Raw genomic sequence first — 21,279 nt, 5'->3', positions numbered from 1 at the left:
AAAGAAAAGATTCTGTGCTGTTCCAGTTGCCTCATCATTAAATATTTATTTCATTAATTCATCAAACTTTCATTGAGCATCTGTTCCATGTTACCAGTGCTTCTATTCTGACACTTTTTAAATTCTATGACCAAGTCTCGTGAGATAGTTCAGCTGTCTAAGCACTTGCCCAGCAAGCACAAGGACCCAGGTTCAATCCCCAATACCACATACCAGGCATGTCATGCAGCCCTGCCCCAAAACTTGGTGTGCATGGTGGCACACGCCTGTAATCTCAGCACTGGGGAGGCTGAGATGGGAAGATCATTATAAGTCCAAGCTGCCTACTGAGAGCCTGCACCAAGTAAATAATTTTTTTAAAAATTATATAACTACCTCCAAAAGATCCAATTCCTGGCGTGCATTTCTCTGAGGTTTTATTCTCTTCTTTTCTCCCCACATCTGATCCTTCTATTCTTTGTCTCTAGGTAGGAAGAAGAAATAGCCCTCAGGTCCTCTGCAGGGAATGAATTTGCGACCATGAAAGAGGTCCCAAAATACTCTTGTATCAGGTCAGACCCAAAGACAGAGACATCAAGGAGCTCTCCAGAACCGTACAGCCCAACTTTGCCCCTACTCCTTATCCCCGGATGCTCCAAAGCTCCCTAGGTGGCCCCTGGCATCAGCGTAGAATGACAGCTCCACAAAGGGCAATAGTCTTGGCCCTCTGGCCACTGACTTTCCAACTCCGATGGTCCCATGACTGTGAAAGGCAGGGCACGCTGCAAATATGAGTGGACAAGGGAGCACATGACGCTATGGAGCCACAGCAGCCTAAGCCAGCAACCTCAGCAAACACAGTGTGAGCAGCAGTCGTCAACCCTCACCATTTAGACCTGACCATACAGTCCACTCAGGTGTCAACAGAGGCCAGGAGGTGAGTGCAGCAGGCTGTGGCCAAAGTGCTGCAGATGGCAAGGAAGGAGCTATGACAAAACAAAAGGCAGAGCCCACTGAGGCAGGCTGCCCAGAAATTCAGATCTAGCGCAGCCAGATCCTTTCAAAACAAGCCAACTGTTAGGTTAGTTACCTCCATGCCAACCAGGTTAATTACCTCCATGCCAACATTGCTTGGGAGCACTTACTTGCAATGGGTGAGGCCCCTTCTCAGAGTCAACAGTCAGTGGTTGCCTGACCTCTGACTTTGAGCCCAGAACAAGGAACCTTAATAACGCTGCCTCGTCACCCAGAACACTGCACTAGGACCACGATGACCCAGTCTGAGCAGCAGGGTGAGGCGACCCTCAACGACACCTACTGCAAGCTGGCAGGGCTGGAGGAGGCCCTGCAGAAGGCCTAGCAGGACGTGGCCTGCCTGCTCAAGGAGTACCAGGAGGTGATGAACTCCAAGCTGGGCCTAGACATCGAGATTACCACTTATGAGAACCTGCTGGAGGGCGAGGAGCAGAGGTGCAGTCCACACCTTTTTCCACATGGGAAAAGATGTCTTTTCTATCTTCCAAATAATGCTGCTGGGCTTCCCAGCCAGGAACATGTTTGCACTCTCTCTACAACTAAGTTGTAACGAGATTAACTAGAGGAGGGAATCTGCAGGTTAAAAGATCTCATTAGCTTTGCTCTCTCTAATTAACTTTTGTCTCTTTACTCTCCCCACAGGTTGTGTGAGGGTATCGGTCCTGTGCCTATAAGTAACTGATGCTGTGATTTTGAAAATAATGGCTAGGGATTCTAGCGGACAATCTTATTCCTTTCCTGGTGCTGGCCCTTGATCCCAGGGTCTTGCACAAGCTAGACAAGCACTGGTCCACATTCCAACTCCGAACTTTTCCTTAAAGAGTCAGGCAGTAAATATTTCAGACATGTGGGTGGTACAGTCTGTGTCCCAACTACTCAACTCTTACAGCGAAAGCAGCCACAGCCATGGGCAACACTTAGTAGGTATGACTGACTTTTAATAAAACTATTTACAAAGCAAGAAGCCAACACAGAGTCTGGGGGCACTGAAGTCACTGTTTCTACCTATAGGGAGGGCCTGGGGGAAGAGTGTACCACGGATACTTTGGGTTGCATACAGGAAGCAGTGCCCAGAGTAAAGGGGAAGATGCTGGAAGTCGAGGGAGGAGCCGTAGGCAGAGGGGCTCAGGCCATCTAGCCAGGAGGCAGGGGCGGCAGGCAACAATCCAGTGGGAGCTAAACTCTGCCCTCCTCCCACAGGTGTCAGCAGGTGACCCAGCAGGGTCATGTTCAGGGACTCGTGCATGCTGGGCTCTCAGCCCATGACAGGCAACGTCTACAGTGCCCCATGCAGCAGGTGGAACGTGACAGGGAGCACCTGCCCATGTGTGCCCCATGGCCAGAGCTGCAGCAGCTACTGCTCCATACACATCACATAGTTGCCCAGCTTTGGAAAGACTTCACCCACAAATCACAGCCACTGCTTGCACCCCAGAGCTCCAAAGCCTGGGACAGGAGGAGGAAGGGCTTCATGCACAGCGAGAGGCCTGACTTACCCCACTGTTGCGTGCCACAGACTCAGTTCACCCCCCACACTTGTTCCTTGGCCTGTTCAGCGGTGGGCCAGGCTTGGACCTGAGTCTGGTGGTGCTCACTCAGCCACAAGCACCTCCATGACGGGGTTCTTTGACAACCAAGGCAAAGACCCAATCCCAGCTTGGGCTCCTCCTGGGGCTTGGATACCTGGGACTGCTGAGGGGCAGACTGGCCTGGAGTCCCTTATGTGCTCCGTCTCCCTCCCTCCTTTGAAACCCAGCTTTGGTGACAGGCTGCGTGTGGCCTCCTAATGTTCTAGCTTCCTGCAGTTTCCCCGCTCCCTCTCATCCCTCACACTTGGTCTTCAGGTTTCCAATAAAGCCCAGTCATGAACAACTGCTAGTAATCTCTGTTGGTCCTGCCCACTTTAACTATCTGCCCTCTGGAGGGTGGTAGATGAGGAGCTGTTGTCAGCCATAGAGGGCAGGAGGGCAACTCCCAAGGCCCCTGCCCCTACCCTGCACACACCACATCCTGAAAGGTGCAGAGGTGAGCCAGAAGCCCCCAAACCCAGACACACAAAACCACAGGCAGAGCAGGAGGAGCAGCCGGGCCTCTGAAACCTTAGTAAGGATGTCACCACTCCAGGCTGTGGTGCTTCTTGTACTCCCACAGCCTGCCCCCAGGTTAGCTGGGAAAATTCCCCACCTGTAAGGTTGAGTACAGACCTCTCCTCAGCACCCAGTACGTTCCAGATGCTACCCCACATGCAAACACCACCATCACCACTGAGTGTCCCACATGCCACAGTACCCACTCAATGGGATACTGTGCACCAGGGACCAGGTCCCCGTGCCTCGGCTCTGGTGCAAAACTTCCACAACACAGACATAGACCCCCATGTAAAGATCTTGGCTTTTGGAGGCCCCATCAAGCCCAGATGCTCCCTACCTTTTCCTTCCTGCTCTGAGATCCAGACAAACAGCCCACCCCTCTGCCAAAGGCCCCGAGCACAGACTCCCTCCCAGTGACCAAGACTCTGAGACCCCTCCCATGTACACACACCCTCCACCCACAACCATCACTCCTACAGAATCCCAAACACAAAGACCCCCTCCAGCACACCCCCACACACACCTATCCAGGGCCCCAGAGCCCCGCGGATCCAGCACCTGTGCCAGGAGAGGGCAGCTGGCCTGAGGTGGCCTCCTAAAACCTGGGCCTGCAGCAGCGGAATGTGTGACCTTCTCATTGCAAAAGGAATGTATACTGGCAGTGGAGAGAACATTAGGTGTAGGGACACAAACAGCCCCGCCACTCCCTAGACTGGAGGATTCCAGCAGTCACTTATGGCAGAGTCAGAAGTTCCTGTGGCCTTCCTGAGCTTCCCAGAAAGAGGCAAAGTGCCACCCTGGTAGAGTCCACCCTTACAGCAGCACTCCTGTGTCACTGTGTGCTTCCTCAGTCTCCTCCATAGGAAGCTTCCTAGTTATCAGGGCAGACCCTGACCTCCCTGGTCCATCCTCCCCACCCCCTTCCCTTCCTGCCCAGTAAGTCAGGATGCCAAGCACCAGGCATTGAATTCACTCAGGATTCAAAAGGCTCTTTATTGAAGTGATTCTGACATCTTTCTCCAAATGTTGTACAATCTTAGGCTAAAGAGGAGAGAGAACAAAGGGAATCTTGGGACTTTCAGCAGAGGGACAGAGTCTTCCACACCTGTGGCTCAATGGAGAGTGCTCTCTCTGGTGGTAGAGGTGGTCCTGATGGAATAGGCCTTGACAGACCCAGTGCCCCCGCTGCTAAACCGCAAGGCATTGCTGCCCATGGTTCCCCCAAAGACCAGCCCGATGCCACCACCACCACCACTGGAATTCATCACAGCTGCAAGAGAAGGGAGGAAGTGGGCCCCATGGGTACAAGGACCCGAGCAATCACTTCCCTCCATTCCACCCACCTCTCGTGCCTCCCAGCCCACCCGACCTCCCTCCCTAACCTGACCATCGGCCAGTACAAAAAGAGCCTCAAGAGAGGGGGCGATGGTGGTGGAGGCCTCCCCACAAGGCTCACTGCGCTGGGGCACTGAGCTGGACATGGGTTCCTGGAACCTGCCAGAGCTGTGGGAGGAAGGAGGCTCCCAGCCCCACAAGCAAGGCCCTCAGACCAGCTGGCCATTCTGAAAACCCCACCTAGCTGCACAGCACAGCGGCAGCAGCCAAGGACTTACAGATGTTCGCGGCTCCCACTCCATCTCTGGTCAACCTGGGGACAGAGGACAAACTGTGAGAATAGCTCTTGCCTCAAGTCTGGGGCAGGCACTGCCAGAAGCCCCTATTCCCCGCCCCAAGCAGGTTCCTTACCTCCAACTTTCATTCATTCTTGCTGCCAAGTGAGGGGCCACTCAAGCCCTTCCCCTGCTGGCCACATGAGCTGGGGCTGTGTCCCAAAGCCTCCATCTCCCACCTACACACTGGACCTAACTAGTGGACCAAAGTCATACCTTGTCTGTGACAGCTAAGTAGTATAACTCACCTAAAGCCCTGCACCCCAAAATTTGGTAAATGGTAGTCAAACTTCCTACTTAAACACATATCTGCCTTCATTCCCCAGGGGAAAGTTAGAAAAGTCCTAAAAGTCGCCTATTTATTCCTGCATCTCTAGCCCCTGACATGAGGGCTGGAACATGGTAACTATCTATACATGTTGAAATAATTAATGAATCGCCAATTGATTTAACTGCCACTTCAGCTTGACAGGACTGAAGAGGGTGGGGTAGGTGGGGTAGCTTTAAGCAGCCTGTGGGGCTGAAACAGGTCTTGCAATGGGAACTAAAAGTCTACCCGAGATAGCTGGGTCTGTTTGTTCTGTGACTCACAGGCCCATTGTCACCAAGCCCTTGGCCTTGGGGATCAGTTAGAGGGAGGACAGGGGAGGCAGCACCTCCCTTTGGTGGTGGAGGTGTGGAGCTCAGCTGGCCTCCACAACCCCGAGGAAAGAAGGGGACAGGCGATGGGGTTTAAAACACTTCTCAGAATGGCCTCTGCTGGATGTGCTACCAGTTATGGAGGAGGAGGGCAGGCTGCTACCATGCAGCAGCTCTACACAGCAGCTCTCGTACACGGCCTAAGAAACTTGGAAGCAAGAGATCTGCATGTCCATGTCTCGGTGATGCGCAGTTTTGATTTTTTTTTTTAATCTAAATAAGTATTCTTGCACCTAATTTTTATTCATAATTTTGTACTCTCAAAAGCACCTCCCACCACATTGTGAGATATGGGACCACAAGCTTCCAACTGCCCTAGAAAGGGCTGAAGGATTAAGGGATAAAAGGAAGGTGTCCACCAGGGACACCTCTCACCTCCGACACTCAGCCTGAATCCAGTGACCTGGCATTCAGAAGGGGATGGATGTCCTGTCTTTCCATGTGACCTTGGGAAGCCACTTACCAGCTCTGAGCTCCAGTTCCCTCATCAGCAGGGGAAGAAGTTATAAGGCTCCTGGTGCTAAGGGATCTCCCCAACTCTTACTTCTATGGGGAAAAGAGGCCAAGCGTGTGGATTCCCAAATATTATGGCTGCTAAAACCATGGGCAGGAGGGTACAAAGAAAAGCAACATGGACAGAGCTGCCCTGTGCCCAAGGTCAGTGTCTTTCTTCCCAGAGGCCTCTACCGTGCAGTTCCTCTGCCTGCAAAGAAGCCTGGATATCCACTCAGAGAACGGCCAGTCAAGTGCAGGGGCAGGAAACCCACCTCCCAACCCATGTCCCTTTCCTCCTCCTCCTCCTCCTCCTCCTTCTCTTCCTCTTCCTCCTCCTCGTGCTCCTCTTCCTTCTTCTCCTTCTCTTCCCAGCATCCCAGCAGTCTTCTCAACATACCTTCATCTTCACCCCTTCCTCTCCCTTCCATTCATCCTCCATCCTCTCTCCTCAGGCCCTCTCCCCAGCCCCTTGGGAAGAATGCTCAAAAAAGGAAAACATCCTTTAGAAATTCAGCATCTGAGAAATACAAGATGCTCCTCTCTGAGTTCTTCTTCCACAGAGGTTTTGCCTCCTCAGCACCATGTAGCCCCCCTGAGGGCAGAAGCATGTCATGCATCATCCATCTCCACATTGGGTGTTAACAAGCCAGCACAAGCCCTGCTTCCACACCTCTGCCACACCGCAGCTTCTCACCCGTCCAAATCCCAGCCATCCTCAAGGCACACCTCTAAAGCCTTGCCTGTCAACAGGAAGCTGTGGCTCCCATGAAGAACACACTACACATCCAACCCACAGCAGCCTCTGCTTTGGCTGCAAGCATGTATGCAAATATCTTGGGGACAGAGCAGATGAGTCTCCTCACGCACACTCAGTCCACACAACTGATACAGCAGAGCAGAGGTAAGCAGCAGCCTGGAGGCATGAACGCTGCTTGGAGCAGGAATCAGCCCAACCTGAACCACACAATGGCCCTCTTCCCTCCATTCATAAAACAGAACCACAGCTTTTCCCTTCAGCAGACCAAGAACTCATTACTATCTGATTGAGCACAGGCTGAGGCTCAAATAAGACACCAATGCTAAAGGCTACACATATGAGGAGCTTCCCTTCCCTGCTAGGTCACTTCATTGAGGGCAAGGCAGCACACATCAGCTCTGTGCTCCCACATGTCCCACCCCTGTGCCCTCGGAGGAGGACACACAGCAAATGCCTGTGAGGCATGGGTAGCAAGTCTAAGCCCAATGAACCTCATAACCTCCTGTCCAGCTCCCTGGCCCTCACCTGCTCTCCTCGCCCTCCAGCAGCTTGCGGTAGGTAGCGATCTCGATGTCCAGCGCCAGCTTGATGTTCATGAGCTCCTGGTACTCACGCAGCTGCCGGGCCATGTCCTGCTTGGCCTGTTGCAGGGCGGCCTCCAGCTCCCTCTGCTTGCCATGAGCATCCTGGAGGGCCAGCTCCCCGCGCTCTTCAGCCTCAGCGATGGCTGCCTCCAGCTTGGCACGCTACGGGCAATAGTGCAGCTGTGAGCTGGCTGCCAAGGTGCACTAGCCACTGCCTTCTTGCCTGCCCAACCTGGGCAACTTGCTGGAGGAGCCCTCACTGGCACCACCTACTCCCTCAAGCACCAGGGTATCCCAAGGGCTAATCATGTGGCTTGGGATTTTTGATGCCCTAGGTTCTAAATCTGGTTCTACCACTTACTAGCTATGTCCTTGGGTGAATCAACCCTTCCATGGCAAAGTCTCCTCTTTAAAAAAAAAAATGCAATAATCAGCCAACATGGGGGTACCCACCTGAAATCCCAGTGATTTAGGAGGCTGGGGCAAGTGGACTGCAAATTTGAGGTCAGCCAGCCTGGCAACTGAGCAAGTCCTTCTCTCAAAATAAAATAAAAAAAGCTGGTGACTTAGCTCAGCAGTAGAGGGATTGCCCAGCACTCATGAAGCCTGGATTTGATCCCCAGTACACAAAAAGTAAAAGTAAAACAGCAAGAATCATAGCGTCCCCCTCATAGGGAAACTGTGAGGATGAAATAAACAAGTCTTGGCACAATGGGCAGCACATAGTAAGTACTATAGTAATCACTACTCTTCACAAATGCTGCCATGACTTATAAATCTCTATCCTCCAGGCCCCAGTTGTAGGGACTCTAAGACCATGGGATCCTGGCTATGTCCCCAAATGCCAGACAGCTGACAAGGACTAGAAACCACCTCTAGGGCTGGGGAGATAGCTCAGGGGTCTAAGTGCCTGCCTTGCAAGCTCAAGCTCCCACGTTAAATCCTGCGCTGGCCCCGGAACCAGGGGTACACTCTGGCATGGTGCCACATGCCTGTAATCCCAACACTGGAGAAGCTGAGACAGGAGGCTCACTACAAGTCCAAACTGTGTAGTGAGACTCTATATCAAAAATAATTTAAGATAAAATAAGACAAAATAAAATAAAATAAAGAAACCACCTCTAAAACAAGAACCATAGGGGCCTGCCCCTTAGCTCAGTTCTTTAAGTGGCTGCTTCAACAAAGCAGTCAGGCTCAGGTTGCTGTGGTTCAGTGCCCGCAACTCCAGCCAGCCAAACCTGCCCTGAAGGCATTTGGAGAAAAAAAAAAAAAAACAAGAACCAGTTGAAAACAACCCAGAACAGACAGTCTTGGAGCAGAGCGACCAGCCAGGTCACCCAGGTGCCATGGGATACATGGTTCACAGGCTGTGGGTCTCGGTGGGGCTGGGGCTTCGATGGACTTGTACCAGCCTTCAGCAGTTGCCATCTGCTGCCTGGACTTACAGCTGTCCCTGCCTTAGGTCTTTCCCTAGCAGAACTTGGTCCAGGTCCAGGCCTCCTTCTGTTCAGCTCCCTGAAAGAGCCGCTGTCCCCATGTCCATCCCAGCCTAAGTTTCTCATCCACCTCCTTCTGCCATACTATGCTCTTCCCTAGTAGAAGTCCATCCTCACTGTCCCTGGCAGCCATCACTCAGTGCTGACACTGTTGCTTGTGCCCCACCCCCCCACCAGGGCCACCCTGCTGCCTCAGGAGGCCACTCCCAGCTCTCCTAAGGGCACTCCTGGTAACACACACCCTGATTCTGGTACCTGGCTCTGCCCCATTGTGTGAGAGAACCATGTGGTGGAACATGAAGTCTAAGAAAGTATTGTTTGTTATCTCACGCCTCCTGAACTGGCCCCGGAAGCTGATCAGCTTCACAGGGTGACTCACAGCCCTGCATCTGTGCCAGAGGCAGCCTCTGTCCTTGTATAAGCAGGCCTGCAGGGGGTGGGTGGATTTCTGGGAAAGGACTTCCACTTCCTATCCCCCAGCCCCTCTGGATATAAGCTCCTGTAGCCTTTGTTAGCTGCTCTTCCCCCACTGCAGACACCAGCCCCTCCCCCAGGACTTGGGGGACCCCTCCCTCATCAGTCAGCATCCCCTAACTCCAGCTGCCAGGGAAGCACATCCTCACAGTCTGTCTCATCTGAGACCTGCACCCCTATCCTGTGCCAGCTGCCAGAGAGAGGACTTGAGAACCACACAGATGGGTCCCTGCTCTTAAGGCTTTTTACATTACAGTGGGAGTGGGACCATCTATAACTTAATATTAATTAGAATACTTCAGGATGATAGGTGTTTCAATGAACTTCAGACAAACTGCTGACATGGTGGCGTATGTGAGGAAGCCATCTTTAAGAAGGAGTCTTTCATCCTAAACCCCAAAGATGGGAAAGGGACAGTCATAGAAGGAAACGGGAGAAGCACATTCCAGGTAGAGGAAAAGCCAGTGCAAACACCCTAGGAGCTTGAATATGCTTAGCCAATCCAAGTTACAGGAAGCAAGCTGGTGTAGCCTGAGCCAAGAGAGACAAGGAGGGGAGACAAGGGGGAGCCATGGGAAATGAGGACAGGAGAAGGAAGGGGCTGTTAAGTCATGCTAAAGTTTTCTATTAGCCTCAGTCTTCCCTGTCAACTCCCACATGGTGCAATTGCCCCAAAGCTAGATGCAAGCAGAGAGCTCAGAGCCAGTGTGGTAGATAGAGGTGATTCTTCTCTGGCCAGCCAGGCTGACTTTTTCCACCGGCTCCACGTGCAGCTAGGAATCTTCTCCCTCCATCCCCAAGCCAGGTCCTGGCCAAGAGCATTCTGTTCTGGAAGTTTCACCAGTGAGCCTGAGGTGTGAGCACCACCAGACCCAGGCAAGCGAGAGTGGGATGACACAGCCCTCCACCCACTTGGCGTTCACCCTGGACTTGGGCTCTGCTGGCTGCTTCTCAAGTGCCCCATGGAGCAGGGAGGAGGAGGAAGAAGGAGGGCCGGTCTCCACCTGGTTCTTGATGTTGTCGATCTCAGCCTGCAGCCTCTGGATGGCCCGGTTCATCTCCACAATCTCATTTCGAGTATTCCGGAGGTCCTCCCCATGTTTCCCAGACTGGGCCTGGAGGATCTCAAACTGGAAGGGCCAGGCAGAGAAGGACAGCAGAGGGTGGGCATGGATTACTGCCAACAGGTCCCTCTCCCCACCCAGGGCTCCCCTCCCCTCCTATATTTCCTGGGGAGAACAGTTAAGACTCCCAGCCATCCTCAACCAGTGTCAGGAAGCCAGACTGCTGGACAGTAGGCTGGGGAAGAAATTCAGCCCCACCTAGCCAGGACAAGGACAAGAAAGTCTCCTGGGGCCTCTGCCTACTGACACTAAGGTTCCCCCCGACACTGCTGCTGAGGAATCATGCAAAGTCTGAGGCACTGTCCTGTTCAACAGCCTCCTCCCAGCGCAACCTACTTTGTAGATGTGGAGAGTGAGACCTGAAAAACACAGTCCAGGGATCACACAGCAAATCAAGAACAGCACGGGCTCGCAGCCAAACCTCCTAGTAGTGTACCTGTGCTCTCACGCATGCGCCGACTTCTGCGGAGACCTCCCTTCATGCTGCTTCCCAGTGTGCCTTGGGGTCCTCCAGGAGCACTGCCTCACCCCAGCATTCCTGCCCATGCCCTCAGCACTAGCACTGAGGCTGACCTGGTGCACGCGGATGTGCAATGATTATGCCTCCCAGGTCTGCAGCACTAGGATCTGGGATCTACATAGCCCGCGTTCTTCCACCCACTAGCTGTGTGGAGTCAGGCAAATTACTTAAGCTTCCTGTACCTCAGTTTCCTTATCATGTGCCCACCTGAGAGAACTATGTGGATTAAATGAATCAACAGAGGTAAGACACTGGCGACGTAAGTATGCCATGCCTGTATAAGTTCCTACATGGTACTTAGTACTGTGTACTTGCCACATTTGAGTTATTGCAAATGCCTGTTTCCTCTGCCTAGCCTCCCCATAGGGCCGGGATCTCCCCCAGAGCAGGGACCTGGCCTATGTGTCCACTTCCTCTTTAGGCACCAGGGTGCACCACAGACTTTGCCATGAGCCAGCCAGGACAGGGAGGCTCCAGGCCCTGAAGCCTGGAGGCAAGGTGAGGAGGAAGGGAAGCCCCACCAAGGGCTCTGGTCGGAGGAGGAAAGATGCCCCAGTGGCCACATACCTTCTTCTGGTACAGGGCCTCGGCCTCAGCCCTGCTGCGGTTGGCCATCTCCTCGTACTGGGCCTTGACCTCAGCAATGATGCTGTCCATATCCAGGCTGCGGTTGTTGTCCATGGACAGCACCACGGATGTGTCTGAGATTTGAGACTGTAGCTCAGCCAGCTCCTACAGGGACCAGATGGAAGGATGAGACAGAAATGGCCCAACCCCTATGCCCATACTAGGGCCAAAACTCCCTACTGAGACAGGAAAAGAAAGGAGAGGCTGATGTGGCTGGGCATCCCGGCAGCAAGAGGCCCAGATCCAGCACATTCTTAAACCACTCTGCCCACCCCGGCTCTGGCAGCTCAAAATAACAGGGCTTGTTAGGAATAAAAGGGCTAAATGAAAATGTGCAGCACTGACAGAGGTCCCCTTGGGCACAAGTTCTAGTGTGATGGGGTCAGTGAAGGACAGTGAAACAAATAATATTCCTCTGTGGAACAGAACACAGCTCCCAAAACTGGTGATACAGCCAGATATGGGATGCAAGCCTACAATCCCAGCACTCTGGGAGACTGAGGCAGAAGGATCAAAAGTTTGAGCCCAGCCCGGGAAATTTAACAACTTAGCAAGATCCTGTCTCAAAATGAAGCATGTAAAAAGACAGGGGAAGCCGAGTGTGGTGCTGCACACCTGTTATACCAGGAATCAGAAGGCTGAGGCAGGAAAATTGCCACAAACCTGAGGCCAGCCTGGGCTACGTAGTGTGTTCAAGGCCAGTCTGAGCTATACAGCAAGATCTTGTCTCACAAAAAAAAAAGAAAAAAAGAAAAAAGAAAAAAGCTCAACGAGAAGGCCCTACATTCAATCTCCAGTACTACAAATTAATTAATTAAAATTAAAATTTTGGTGATACAGATGCATGCATGGAAGAGGAAAATATTCACAGTATACTGTTAGCTAAAAATAGGCATGACAGTACTTCTTATAAAAATATCTATATCTCTATGTGAATACTTACACATTTGGCATCAGTAGGGATAAGTGATTGGTGTCACTTTATGCTTTACTCAATTTTCTGTAATTTTTTACAGTGAGTATATATTACTTTCACCATGAAAAAAACCATTATATATTATATGTAAGTATAATATAGATATGTGTGCACATAGGTACATGTATTTATATAATCTGTGCCACACACAAGGAGAACTGCAGTGAGCTGAGATTGCCAGCAGTATCCTCCAGAAACCAGTCCCTGAAATGATCAAACATGTAAACATGAGCCGGGTGTGGTAGCACATGCCTGTAATCCCAGCATTTGGGAGGCTGAGGCAGGAAGATCACCATAGTTTGAGACCAGCTTGGACTATGTAGTGAGTTCAAGGGTAGCCTGGACTACATAGCAAAACCCCGTCTAAAAAACAAAACATCATGTCATAGGAGCTAATGGAGGCTGCGGCTTCGGGTGAAGATTGGACAGAGAATGGAGAACTGGGCTGCACTTAGCCCCACCTCAGTCCCTTCTGGGTGACTCACCGACTCTACCAACTGCCTAAGGCCCAGAGACTCTCATAGTCAGGAGTGGAGGGGTTTTTAAATCCCCAGGAAGGAAAACAGCTGGAAGCCCAAGAGAGGGTGACAAGGAGAGAATGAGAAGGAAAGTGTGGACAAATGAACTAGTGGGTTGCTGGGGGTCCTTCCAAGTCCTTCTGACCGCCTGTCTTCTCAGCCCCGGCCAGCCCCCTAGCTGACAAGTTCTGTGGTCATCCCACACCTCCTGAAGGCCAGTCCAGAGAGATCTTGCTATCTGCAGTACTGCCTGCTCTTCCCAACCCCCTAGCCCATCAGCATTCCTGAGTCCAGAGAGGACAAAAAACAGAATAATGTCCCCACCCCCAAGAGAAAGCCAGACTGGCCCAGAGGCATGGGATGGGCCAGACAGGTCACACAGGAGCTGACCCACCCCTTCACCCAAGAGCGCCTCACCGTCTCATGCAGGGTCTTGAGGAAGTTGATCTCATCGCAGAGGCCATCCACCTTGGCCTGCAAATCCACTTTGTTCATGAAGGCAGTGTCCACATCCTAAAGGTAAAGGGAGGCAGGGCAGAGGAACACTGTGAATCTATTTAGGAGTGACTAAAGCAAGCCAGCCCAACCCAGAGGCCCAAACACGGTTGGCCTAGCAAGAAGCACTCCTCCAGGCTGCCTGACATGACTGTGGCAGGAGCTACCCTTCCTGAACATCCAGGCTACATGCTGAGCTTTGTCACCATGTGTCCCCAGGGCTACAGCTGACCTCACTTCAGGGCAGCCTGAAGACCCAGACCCAGCACGGAACTAATGCCTAAAATCCCAATGATGTAGACACTGCCAAGCTCTGCCACCAGCAAGCTGTGTGACCTGGAGCAAATCACTTCTGTTCTGTGAGGCTCGGCTTCTTCTCAGTCCCTGGAGAACATGGGATCATTCCTATGGCCAGATGCCATCCCAGAGATGAGACAGCTCCACTGGACTGTTTAACTGGCAGCATGGGTGACTCTGAAGCAGCTGGGCAGTGGCAGCACAGGTCAGAGGATGACCTGGTACCCTTTGCCAGGTTAACCTCCTGGAGGCAGGGCCCACTTTCCCCCTCCCTGGATCCCTGAGGACCCAGCACTCTGCAGGTCGCATGCCAGTGAGTTTGCATTGAGTCAGAATAGTAAAGGCTGTGCAACGCAAAGCCCTCTACAACTCCCCTCCCTGCAAAGCCACTGGCACATGCCCAGAGACAGAGAACTCATCCTGCCTCGAGCCAGCCCACTGCATTCACTCAGCAAACAACTGAGGCCAGCTGGGCACCCACCCTAGAATGGGACAAAATGTCCCCATTGCAATTTAACCCTGCTCAAGTACGGGGTCCAATGGTCTCCTGTCCCACAGGTTTCAGACACACCCTGTCCTGTCTGTCCCCTCACCTTCTTCAGCATCACAAACTCATTCTCCGCAGCCATGCGATGGTTCATTTCCTCTTCATACCTGCAGGAGGTGACAGGCACGGTGTCAATGCAGCTTTGCCCCAACCCCTCATGCACAGGTATGAAACCTGTCCTACCTCCCTTTACTGCCTGCTTAATGACACACCTGAAAAATAGGTGGCAGAGGCACAAAATCTACTTTCCCTGACTTCAATGTGGCTATTTCTAGAGTTGTGAGTCTTGGCATGGAGGGGGAGGGGCACAGGGCAAAGGTTACATGGGAGGGGGGAGAGGCATTGGTTTGTCTGTCCTATCCATCAACCCTCAGTCCCATAGAAAGGCAGGGTAACTTTCCAAGTCGCTAAGCTGTCAAGTAAGAAGGCCCAGGCCTGAGCCCTGGCAGCTTACTCTACACCCCATGTCTTAATCACTGGCTATTCCCACTCATGAGGGGTGAAGATAGTGCCTAAAAGGGAGAGCATTTGCAGAATCAGGACAAAGGATATAGAAAGTCATGGAACACCCAGGCCCCAGCTGGATAATCCATACTTACTACTGCCGTAGCATATCCTCCCAACCTCAGCAACCAGACCAAAGAGGGACAAACACTGGCCTAATCTGGTGTTTATTTAGGGACTTAAAAACAGGTACAGGAAACAAGAACTCAGTGATGCCCAAGAGTTTCTGGGAGCAGCAGGAGCAGCCTAAGGTGGTTCTAGTCGGAGACAGGATGGCCACACAGGCCAAGCCTCTCCACAAGCCCAGGCTCAGGGTATTCACATTCCTAGAGTTGCACTTAGGTCCATAGACACTGAAAATATCCATGAATCTCTGTCCCTTTCCCTGATGCTGTGTGAGGAGCATGGTTTGTGTAGGAGGACCCTGGGCAGCAGTCCCTTGCCTATGCCCACTGCCGGCTCTGGCTTTAGCCACAGGTCCACAGGAAGGCGCTCTGGGGGCCATGTGTGGAGGAAATCCATGTGGGGTATATATATGTACATCCATGTGCATTCCTGACAACAGGAGTTGGCTGGTCACCTCAGGCCTCCCCTGCCCTGCACCTGCCTGGTTCCATCTGCTATGGGATTACTCTATTGACTTTCATCCTAGAGAAGTAACCTGTAGGCAACAGCCCCAGAGGCTTGTTTGTTCTCTTCCAGTCAGAGCCAGTATGGCTCCAGCTTAGTCATACAATCACAGACAGAGCATACAATGCATTTGCTTTCTGCTGCCCCCAGTGCCCACGGGCAGGTGTGCCAGGGTGGGGCCCAGCCCAAACCTAGGGCTCTGGTTTCCATGTGATGAGAAAAGAGAGCTCAACAGACATTCAAAGGCCTGTCCTCAAAACACCAGTCTTTCTGGTCCTCCTTACAGGCTCCTTTCTGGCTCTGCCTGACCAGTCCCCCTCCAAGCCCCTGCAGCCCCATCACTCAGGATGAATGTTCTCTTCCTTGTTCTTTCCTCCTCACACCAGCCCCTTGTACCCTTCTGGGAGTCAGAGACCCAGATCCAAGTCTAGATCCCAGGAACCTACTATGTGAGCCTCTCTGGTCTCTAATTCCTCACCTGCACAAAAGAAAACTATTCTAGAATGATCTGTGAGGGTTATGCAAGTTCTGAAGCACTCTTGTTGTAAGATATCTTTTTGCCTGCCTTATCTTGGGGCTTGATCAGGCACCCCCCCCAAAAAAAAATTTAAAAATAGAACTATGCAGGTCAAAGTGGGCTGAGACATTTCCCTCAGACAGAGTAAGGAGAAAAGATCAGAATGCCCTCAAACAGCCGCAAGGACAATAGAGGAGAGAAGCAAGAGATACATCAGGAAGGCTGGAGGGATAGCTCAGCAGTCTAAGTACTTGCCTGGCAAGCATAAGGACCTGAGTTCGATCCCTGAGACCACATACCATGCCAGCCCCAGAGCTCTGGGCATGCTGTACAAGCCACCAAAACCATGAGTGGTGATACATGCCTATAATCCCAGAGCTGGGGAGGCTGAGACAGGAGGATCACTATAACTGAACTGAGTAACAAGACCCTGTACCAAATAAATAAATAAGTAAAATATTAAAAAAAAAAAAAAAAAAAAAAAACAAAAAAGGAATACATCAGGAGACACCACCTCTCCAGGAAAAATTGCTGAGACGTGTACTCTGAGCCCAAGCCAGGGTGTAGAGGGACAGCTGAGTAGGGAGCATTGTCCTTGGCAAGGCCCTGGGAACATACTTATTCTTGAAGTCTTCTACGACATCCTGTATGCTCCGAAGCTCTGCCTCTAGGCGGCCCCTGTCCAACTGCAGCTTCTCAAGCTGGCCCCGAAGACCAGCAATCTGTGCCTCAAAGATTCGAGGGAGGCTGCTGCTCTTAGCTGACTTCTGCTCCTGCAGCAGGGCCCACTTGGTTTCCAGCATCTTGTTCTGCTGCTCCAGGAACTGTACCTGTGTGGAGCAAAGAGAAGGAGACCCATGAGGGGCCCTCTGTGCCATGACAGCAGGGCCAGGAAGAGCCTTTGGTCACCTAGCACACCCCTGTGCCCACTGGCTATCCTCCCTTCCAGTGGCCCCAATGCTTGTCCTCTGCTCTACAACTCCATCTGAAGTGTTGCCACCCGGGAACCATGAGCAGGCAGGCTTGGTTTGCAGATACATCAAGGCCTTCGCCCTGATTTGCTCCATGTTGGATTCTCTTACCCCAAGCCCACCACTGGCACCATCCCCCAATGACCCTCCATCCTGTCTCTGGGACTGGGGCTGACTAGGTCACCCATCCCATCAGGCTGAGACCTCTTCTCTTCTTTCCTTAGTGTCCTCTCTCCCTCTCTCCTCTAGCAAGGCCTCAGATTAAAGCTCTACAACCAATCCCATGTAAAAGGAGTGCCCTATATACCCAGGGCTGAGGCCCCAGAAGATCTTCAACCACAACCTGCGTGCCCAGGAATGGGAGACCAGAAGGCATCCTCAGAACCAGCAACTCTGGACAGCTGCACCCAAGTGCACCCAGTAAGAGGTACAGCAGCAGGAAGGGACCTGGCCTGGGGTGAGCTGTGGGCTTCAGCAACACCTGAAGGATGTGCAAGGCTGGGTGGTAAAAGTGATGCAGACATAGGCAGAGTAGGGAACAGGCAGAAGGAAACCTTGGTCTCAGTTCAAGGGAGAGGGCCATGGCCAGAGGCATTAGTGAAGCCATAGCCCTTACCAGCTCCACTTGTACCCACTTCCCTCAGAGCCACTACTCAAATATGCCTCCCCCACCACAGGAGTCCATGAGAGGAAGGAACAGCCAGCCAGGAAAAACATCTCCAAATGGCTTCTTCCTGAAACCTCTCAAGGCCATTCTGGTCCCAGACTGGGTTATCTCTAAGGGCAAGTGTCACCTCCCTCCTACACCAAAGGCAAGCAGTAGGACTAGACAGATGGGTGGGAGGGGCCAGGAGACTCTTCCCTCCAGGCCTTTCTTTCCAGTGTCCATCTCAGCTGACCCAGGGAGCCATTGTTCCCTCAGCTGGGAAAGGCATGGTGCCCCACCCAGGCTGGACCTCACGTAGCCTCCTGTCAGCGAAGGGGCCCAGCGAGTCAAGATCCCCAGACTTGGCCTCCGCAAGTCCCACCCGGACACTTGGGGAAAACTGGCCAGAGCAGACAGAACCTGGACACACATTCCTCCAAGAAAGGGAGGGGCCACTGGGGCAGCTTGCTGGAAGGCGCCAGAGCTTTGAGGCTGAGGGCTAAAAAGCAAGAGAGCTTTTGCTGAGAGGAGAGGCCTCCCAGGGCTCATTAGGGCAGCTGTGTGACCTGGATGAGGCTACTGGCAGGGTTCTGTTCAGCTCACCTTGTCAATGAAGGAGGCGAACTTGTTGTTTAGGGTCTTGATCTGCTCGCGCTCCTCTTGGCGCACATGGCGGATGGAGGGGTCAATGTTCGACCGCAGCGGGGCCAGCAGGTTTTGATTGATGGTGACCTCGCGGATGCCGGCGCCCACTGCGCCCCCATAGACCGAGCCGACGGGCATGCGCGGGCGCGAGGTGCCCAGGCTGTAGAGGCTGTGGCTGCTGGCGAAGCCGCCCTGGCGCCCCGCGTTCAGGCGCCCCTGGGCCCCGCGCCTTGGGAGGGCAGCGGAGCGCGAGCTGAAGACTTGCGCGCTGTAGTGGACGGACATCGCGGCTGCACCGGCCGATCCCGCGGCGAGGGAGGAACTGAGCCGGCTGGCCGACTTGCGGCCGACTGCGCCCCTTTTATCGCCTGCCTGGGGCGGCGCGGGCGGCCGCACCGCACAGGTAGGGGCGGGGCGGGGCTGGACGTGCGCCACCTGTCTGCCGCCAGGGCCTCCTGGGCCGCGCTTCCGCCCTCAGCAAGCCCACCCGTCCGGCCTAGTCCTAGCTTTCTCCTGCAGGGACCGTCCTTAGTAGGTAGACACGCCCCACACACACCCTGGTGACCACACGCCCACAGACACGCAGGTGACCACAGAGAACAGTAGGGGACAGCATCCGTTGACCTCACAGAAACCAGCTCCGAGCTGAGCAGGGAAGGCTCCCCCAGCAAGCTTGGGAGAGGGGCAAAGAGCTTCCCCACTTCCCCCGCCTTTCAGAGAGACCAAAGCCTAAGGGACCAGGGAGGAGGTGACAAAAGCCAAATCAGACGTTGGGGTCCAAGCCCCCCACCACGGGTACTGATGCCAGAAAGGCAGTCCCTGACCCCAGGTGCTCCAAGAGAGGTCTGCTAAGCTCTTGAGCAATCTGACCTGTGACAGACCTGACCTAGCTGGTTTCCCTAACCAAACCCCACCTCTCCATGTAGAAACTGGAAACCAGGTTGCTTCCTGCCCCATCCAGTGGGCCTTGGAAGCCCAGAGGCCTGCCCCCACACCGTCCTCAAAAATTCCTGCCCACTTGTTACATGTGCTTCTGCAGAGAAGAGGGTACTTGAGTGCATTTGTGACACTTTGTGGCTGCGTGTACCCTCGGGTGCCCACACTCCTAGACACAGCTGAGAGCCGCTTCCACGGTGGGAGTCTGTGTGTGCATGGACAGGGTGTCTAAACACACAACTGCACACATCTGTATGTGCATACGAGTGCAGGTGTGTCTATTCTCACTCACATACTCCCCTCCTCTGTTTTCCTGTTTTATGACCTGGGGTTCTCACCATCACCCAAACCTGAAGGCCCTACCCGACAATTCCCTTTAGTTTCAGGCCTGGTGGAGAGTGTGGTCAGTCTGTGCTGGAGTGGGGTCCCCTTGGGGAGTCTGGCCTCCTCCTGCTTGCCTGCTGCACATTTACACAGCCTTCCCCCTTTTCCTACACCTGTCCAGTCAAACTTAAGCTAACCCCAAAAAGCTGGCCCGAATGTCACTCACATCTGGCCAAGCCCTGGAAGGAGAGAGGCTGGGGAAAGGGTGGAATGTCCTTCCTGGTTTGCTGTTTCAGTTAGAAATCCCCAAACAGTCAAAAGGGACCATTGTTTAATTTAATTATACACACATAGAAGTGTCCAACTTCCCTACCCCGAAGGGCTCAAGTCCTTTTACCACCAGAGCCCAGCCCCTGTTCTCCCTCCCGTGTTCTGTTCTCTCTCACCCCTTCCCCACAGGCTTTCTAGTCCCCACAGGCTCTGCAACCCAGATGCTGTGCCCACCCACACTAGGGGCTCCCCACCCCCTAAGGTCTGGCCATTTCTTGTGCCTGGCTGTGAAGTCTTGGCAGACCACTACTGGAGAACTGTGACCCCAGGCAAGTCATGGCCCTCCTGGGGCCATTCTTTCTTCACCAACTATGAAATCCTCGGGTTACTGCCTCCCAGGAGTTGGGGGGAGGTACTGCAAAGGAAAAGAGCATAGGGGCTGTTCAGGCCTGGCTTCAGCCCAGACCTACCCCCCACCCTCCAGCCACATTTCCCCATTCCAGGGCCTGCCTGATGTCAGACCTCGCCTCTCCTCTCATCTCCTCCTGGAAACATTCCTGGCGGTCCAGCACTGGCCAGATTCTTTCTGTCTCCACGTTTACAGATAACCCTGGGAGCCAGGCAACACATACAAACATCTTCCAGAGGCCTCCACTTGGAGCTGCCAACGCTGCCAGAGCTTCATCAAATCCCCTGAGAGTTCACGTCTTAGTGATTCATTCAAATCCAATCTCCTGTGGATGTACATACACACACAAGCACACACACGCACACACACACACATGCATACAAACACATATATACACACAGCCTATGTGCCTCTGTTGGCCCCACAGAGACTGCCTTTCAAGATCCTGGACAGCAACCTGCCCACTTAATCCCACAAAGCCTTTTCCCCATGGACCTCTGTCCAGGAGGGTTCTATGGCTCACACACGCCCACCAAGCCAAGTACACACCAACTGACCTCTCACGACCCTCCTTGACCTCTAAACCCCTGCTGTGAATAGCAGACCCAGGTCTTCGGCCCTGCTTGGCTCTACTAGCCCAGACCCAGATACTGCAGAGGCCCTCTGTCCCTCCCCCAGGGAGGGGGAAACATTCTCTGGTTCCCTGTGCATGTTCAGAACTATTACTCATTATCCATTCCCTAAACACGTATCTTCTGGTTCTTAAAGGGAAAAAAAAAAAGTTTTTCACTATCTTGGAATGAAGATGCTTGTAGTCAGAGCAAAAACCATAAACAATGCTTCAAGTGGAGAAATGAAAGTGCTAAACAATAAAGTTGTGCTTTTGCCTGAAAAAAAAAAATCGCTAAACAGCAGCAGCCACAAAAAGCCATTTAACATGTCTGCATGACATGTATGCTTTTTTTAAAAGTGTCAAGGGGCCGGAGAGATGGCTCAGTAGAATAAGCACTTGCCTGGCAAGCGCAAGGGCCTGAGTTCAATCCC

The 21,279-nt window shown here is 52.9% G+C and overlaps 2 protein-coding genes across 2 annotated transcripts in view; one reads left to right on the top strand and one right to left on the bottom strand.

Moving 5' to 3' along the window:
* LOC101584438 (keratin, type II cuticular Hb3) overlaps positions 1–2,393 on the top strand; it is a 33,553-nt gene extending 31,160 nt beyond the window's left edge. Inside the window, 3 exon segments of the mRNA XM_012516135.1 lie at positions 1,243–1,449; positions 1,657–1,688; positions 2,215–2,393. Of these exon segments, the coding sequence (XP_012371589.1) occupies positions 1,243–1,449; positions 1,657–1,688; positions 2,215–2,393 (418 nt within the window).
* A 1,684-nt stretch (positions 2,394–4,077) lies between these two features.
* LOC101584054 (keratin, type II cytoskeletal 7) lies at positions 4,078–18,781 on the bottom strand. The gene is made up of 9 exons (XM_004637995.2): positions 18,255–18,781; positions 16,653–16,864; positions 14,430–14,490; positions 13,462–13,557; positions 11,491–11,655; positions 10,284–10,409; positions 7,251–7,471; positions 4,718–4,752; positions 4,078–4,374 (listed from the first exon to the last, which is right to left on the bottom strand). Exons 1-9 carry the CDS (start codon positions 18,579–18,581, stop codon positions 4,217–4,219), a joined length of 1,401 nt encoding a protein of 466 aa, XP_004638052.1. The 5' UTR covers positions 18,582–18,781; the 3' UTR covers positions 4,078–4,216.
* Positions 18,782–21,279: the final 2,498 nt, after the last annotated feature.

The sequence above is a fragment of the Octodon degus genome, unplaced genomic scaffold (assembly GCF_000260255.1).
Source record: "Octodon degus isolate 3935 unplaced genomic scaffold, OctDeg1.0 scaffold00093, whole genome shotgun sequence".
NCBI classification, from domain to species: Eukaryota; Metazoa; Chordata; class Mammalia; order Rodentia; family Octodontidae; genus Octodon; species Octodon degus.
This window is presented reverse-complemented; position numbering and strand designations above follow the sequence as displayed.

Coding starts and splice junctions, on each gene's coding strand:
- LOC101584054 (XM_004637995.2), bottom strand. CDS start 18,581: ATGTCCGTCCACTACAGCGCGCAAGTCTTCAGCTCGCGCTCCGCTGCC. Junction 11,656..13,461: donor TCAAGACCCTGCATGAGACG/GTGAGGCGCTCT, acceptor TGGTCCCTGTAG/GAGCTGGCTGAGCTACAGTC. Junction 7,472..10,283: donor TCGACAACATCAAGAACCAG/GTGGAGACCGGC, acceptor TATTGCCCGTAG/CGTGCCAAGCTGGAGGCAGC.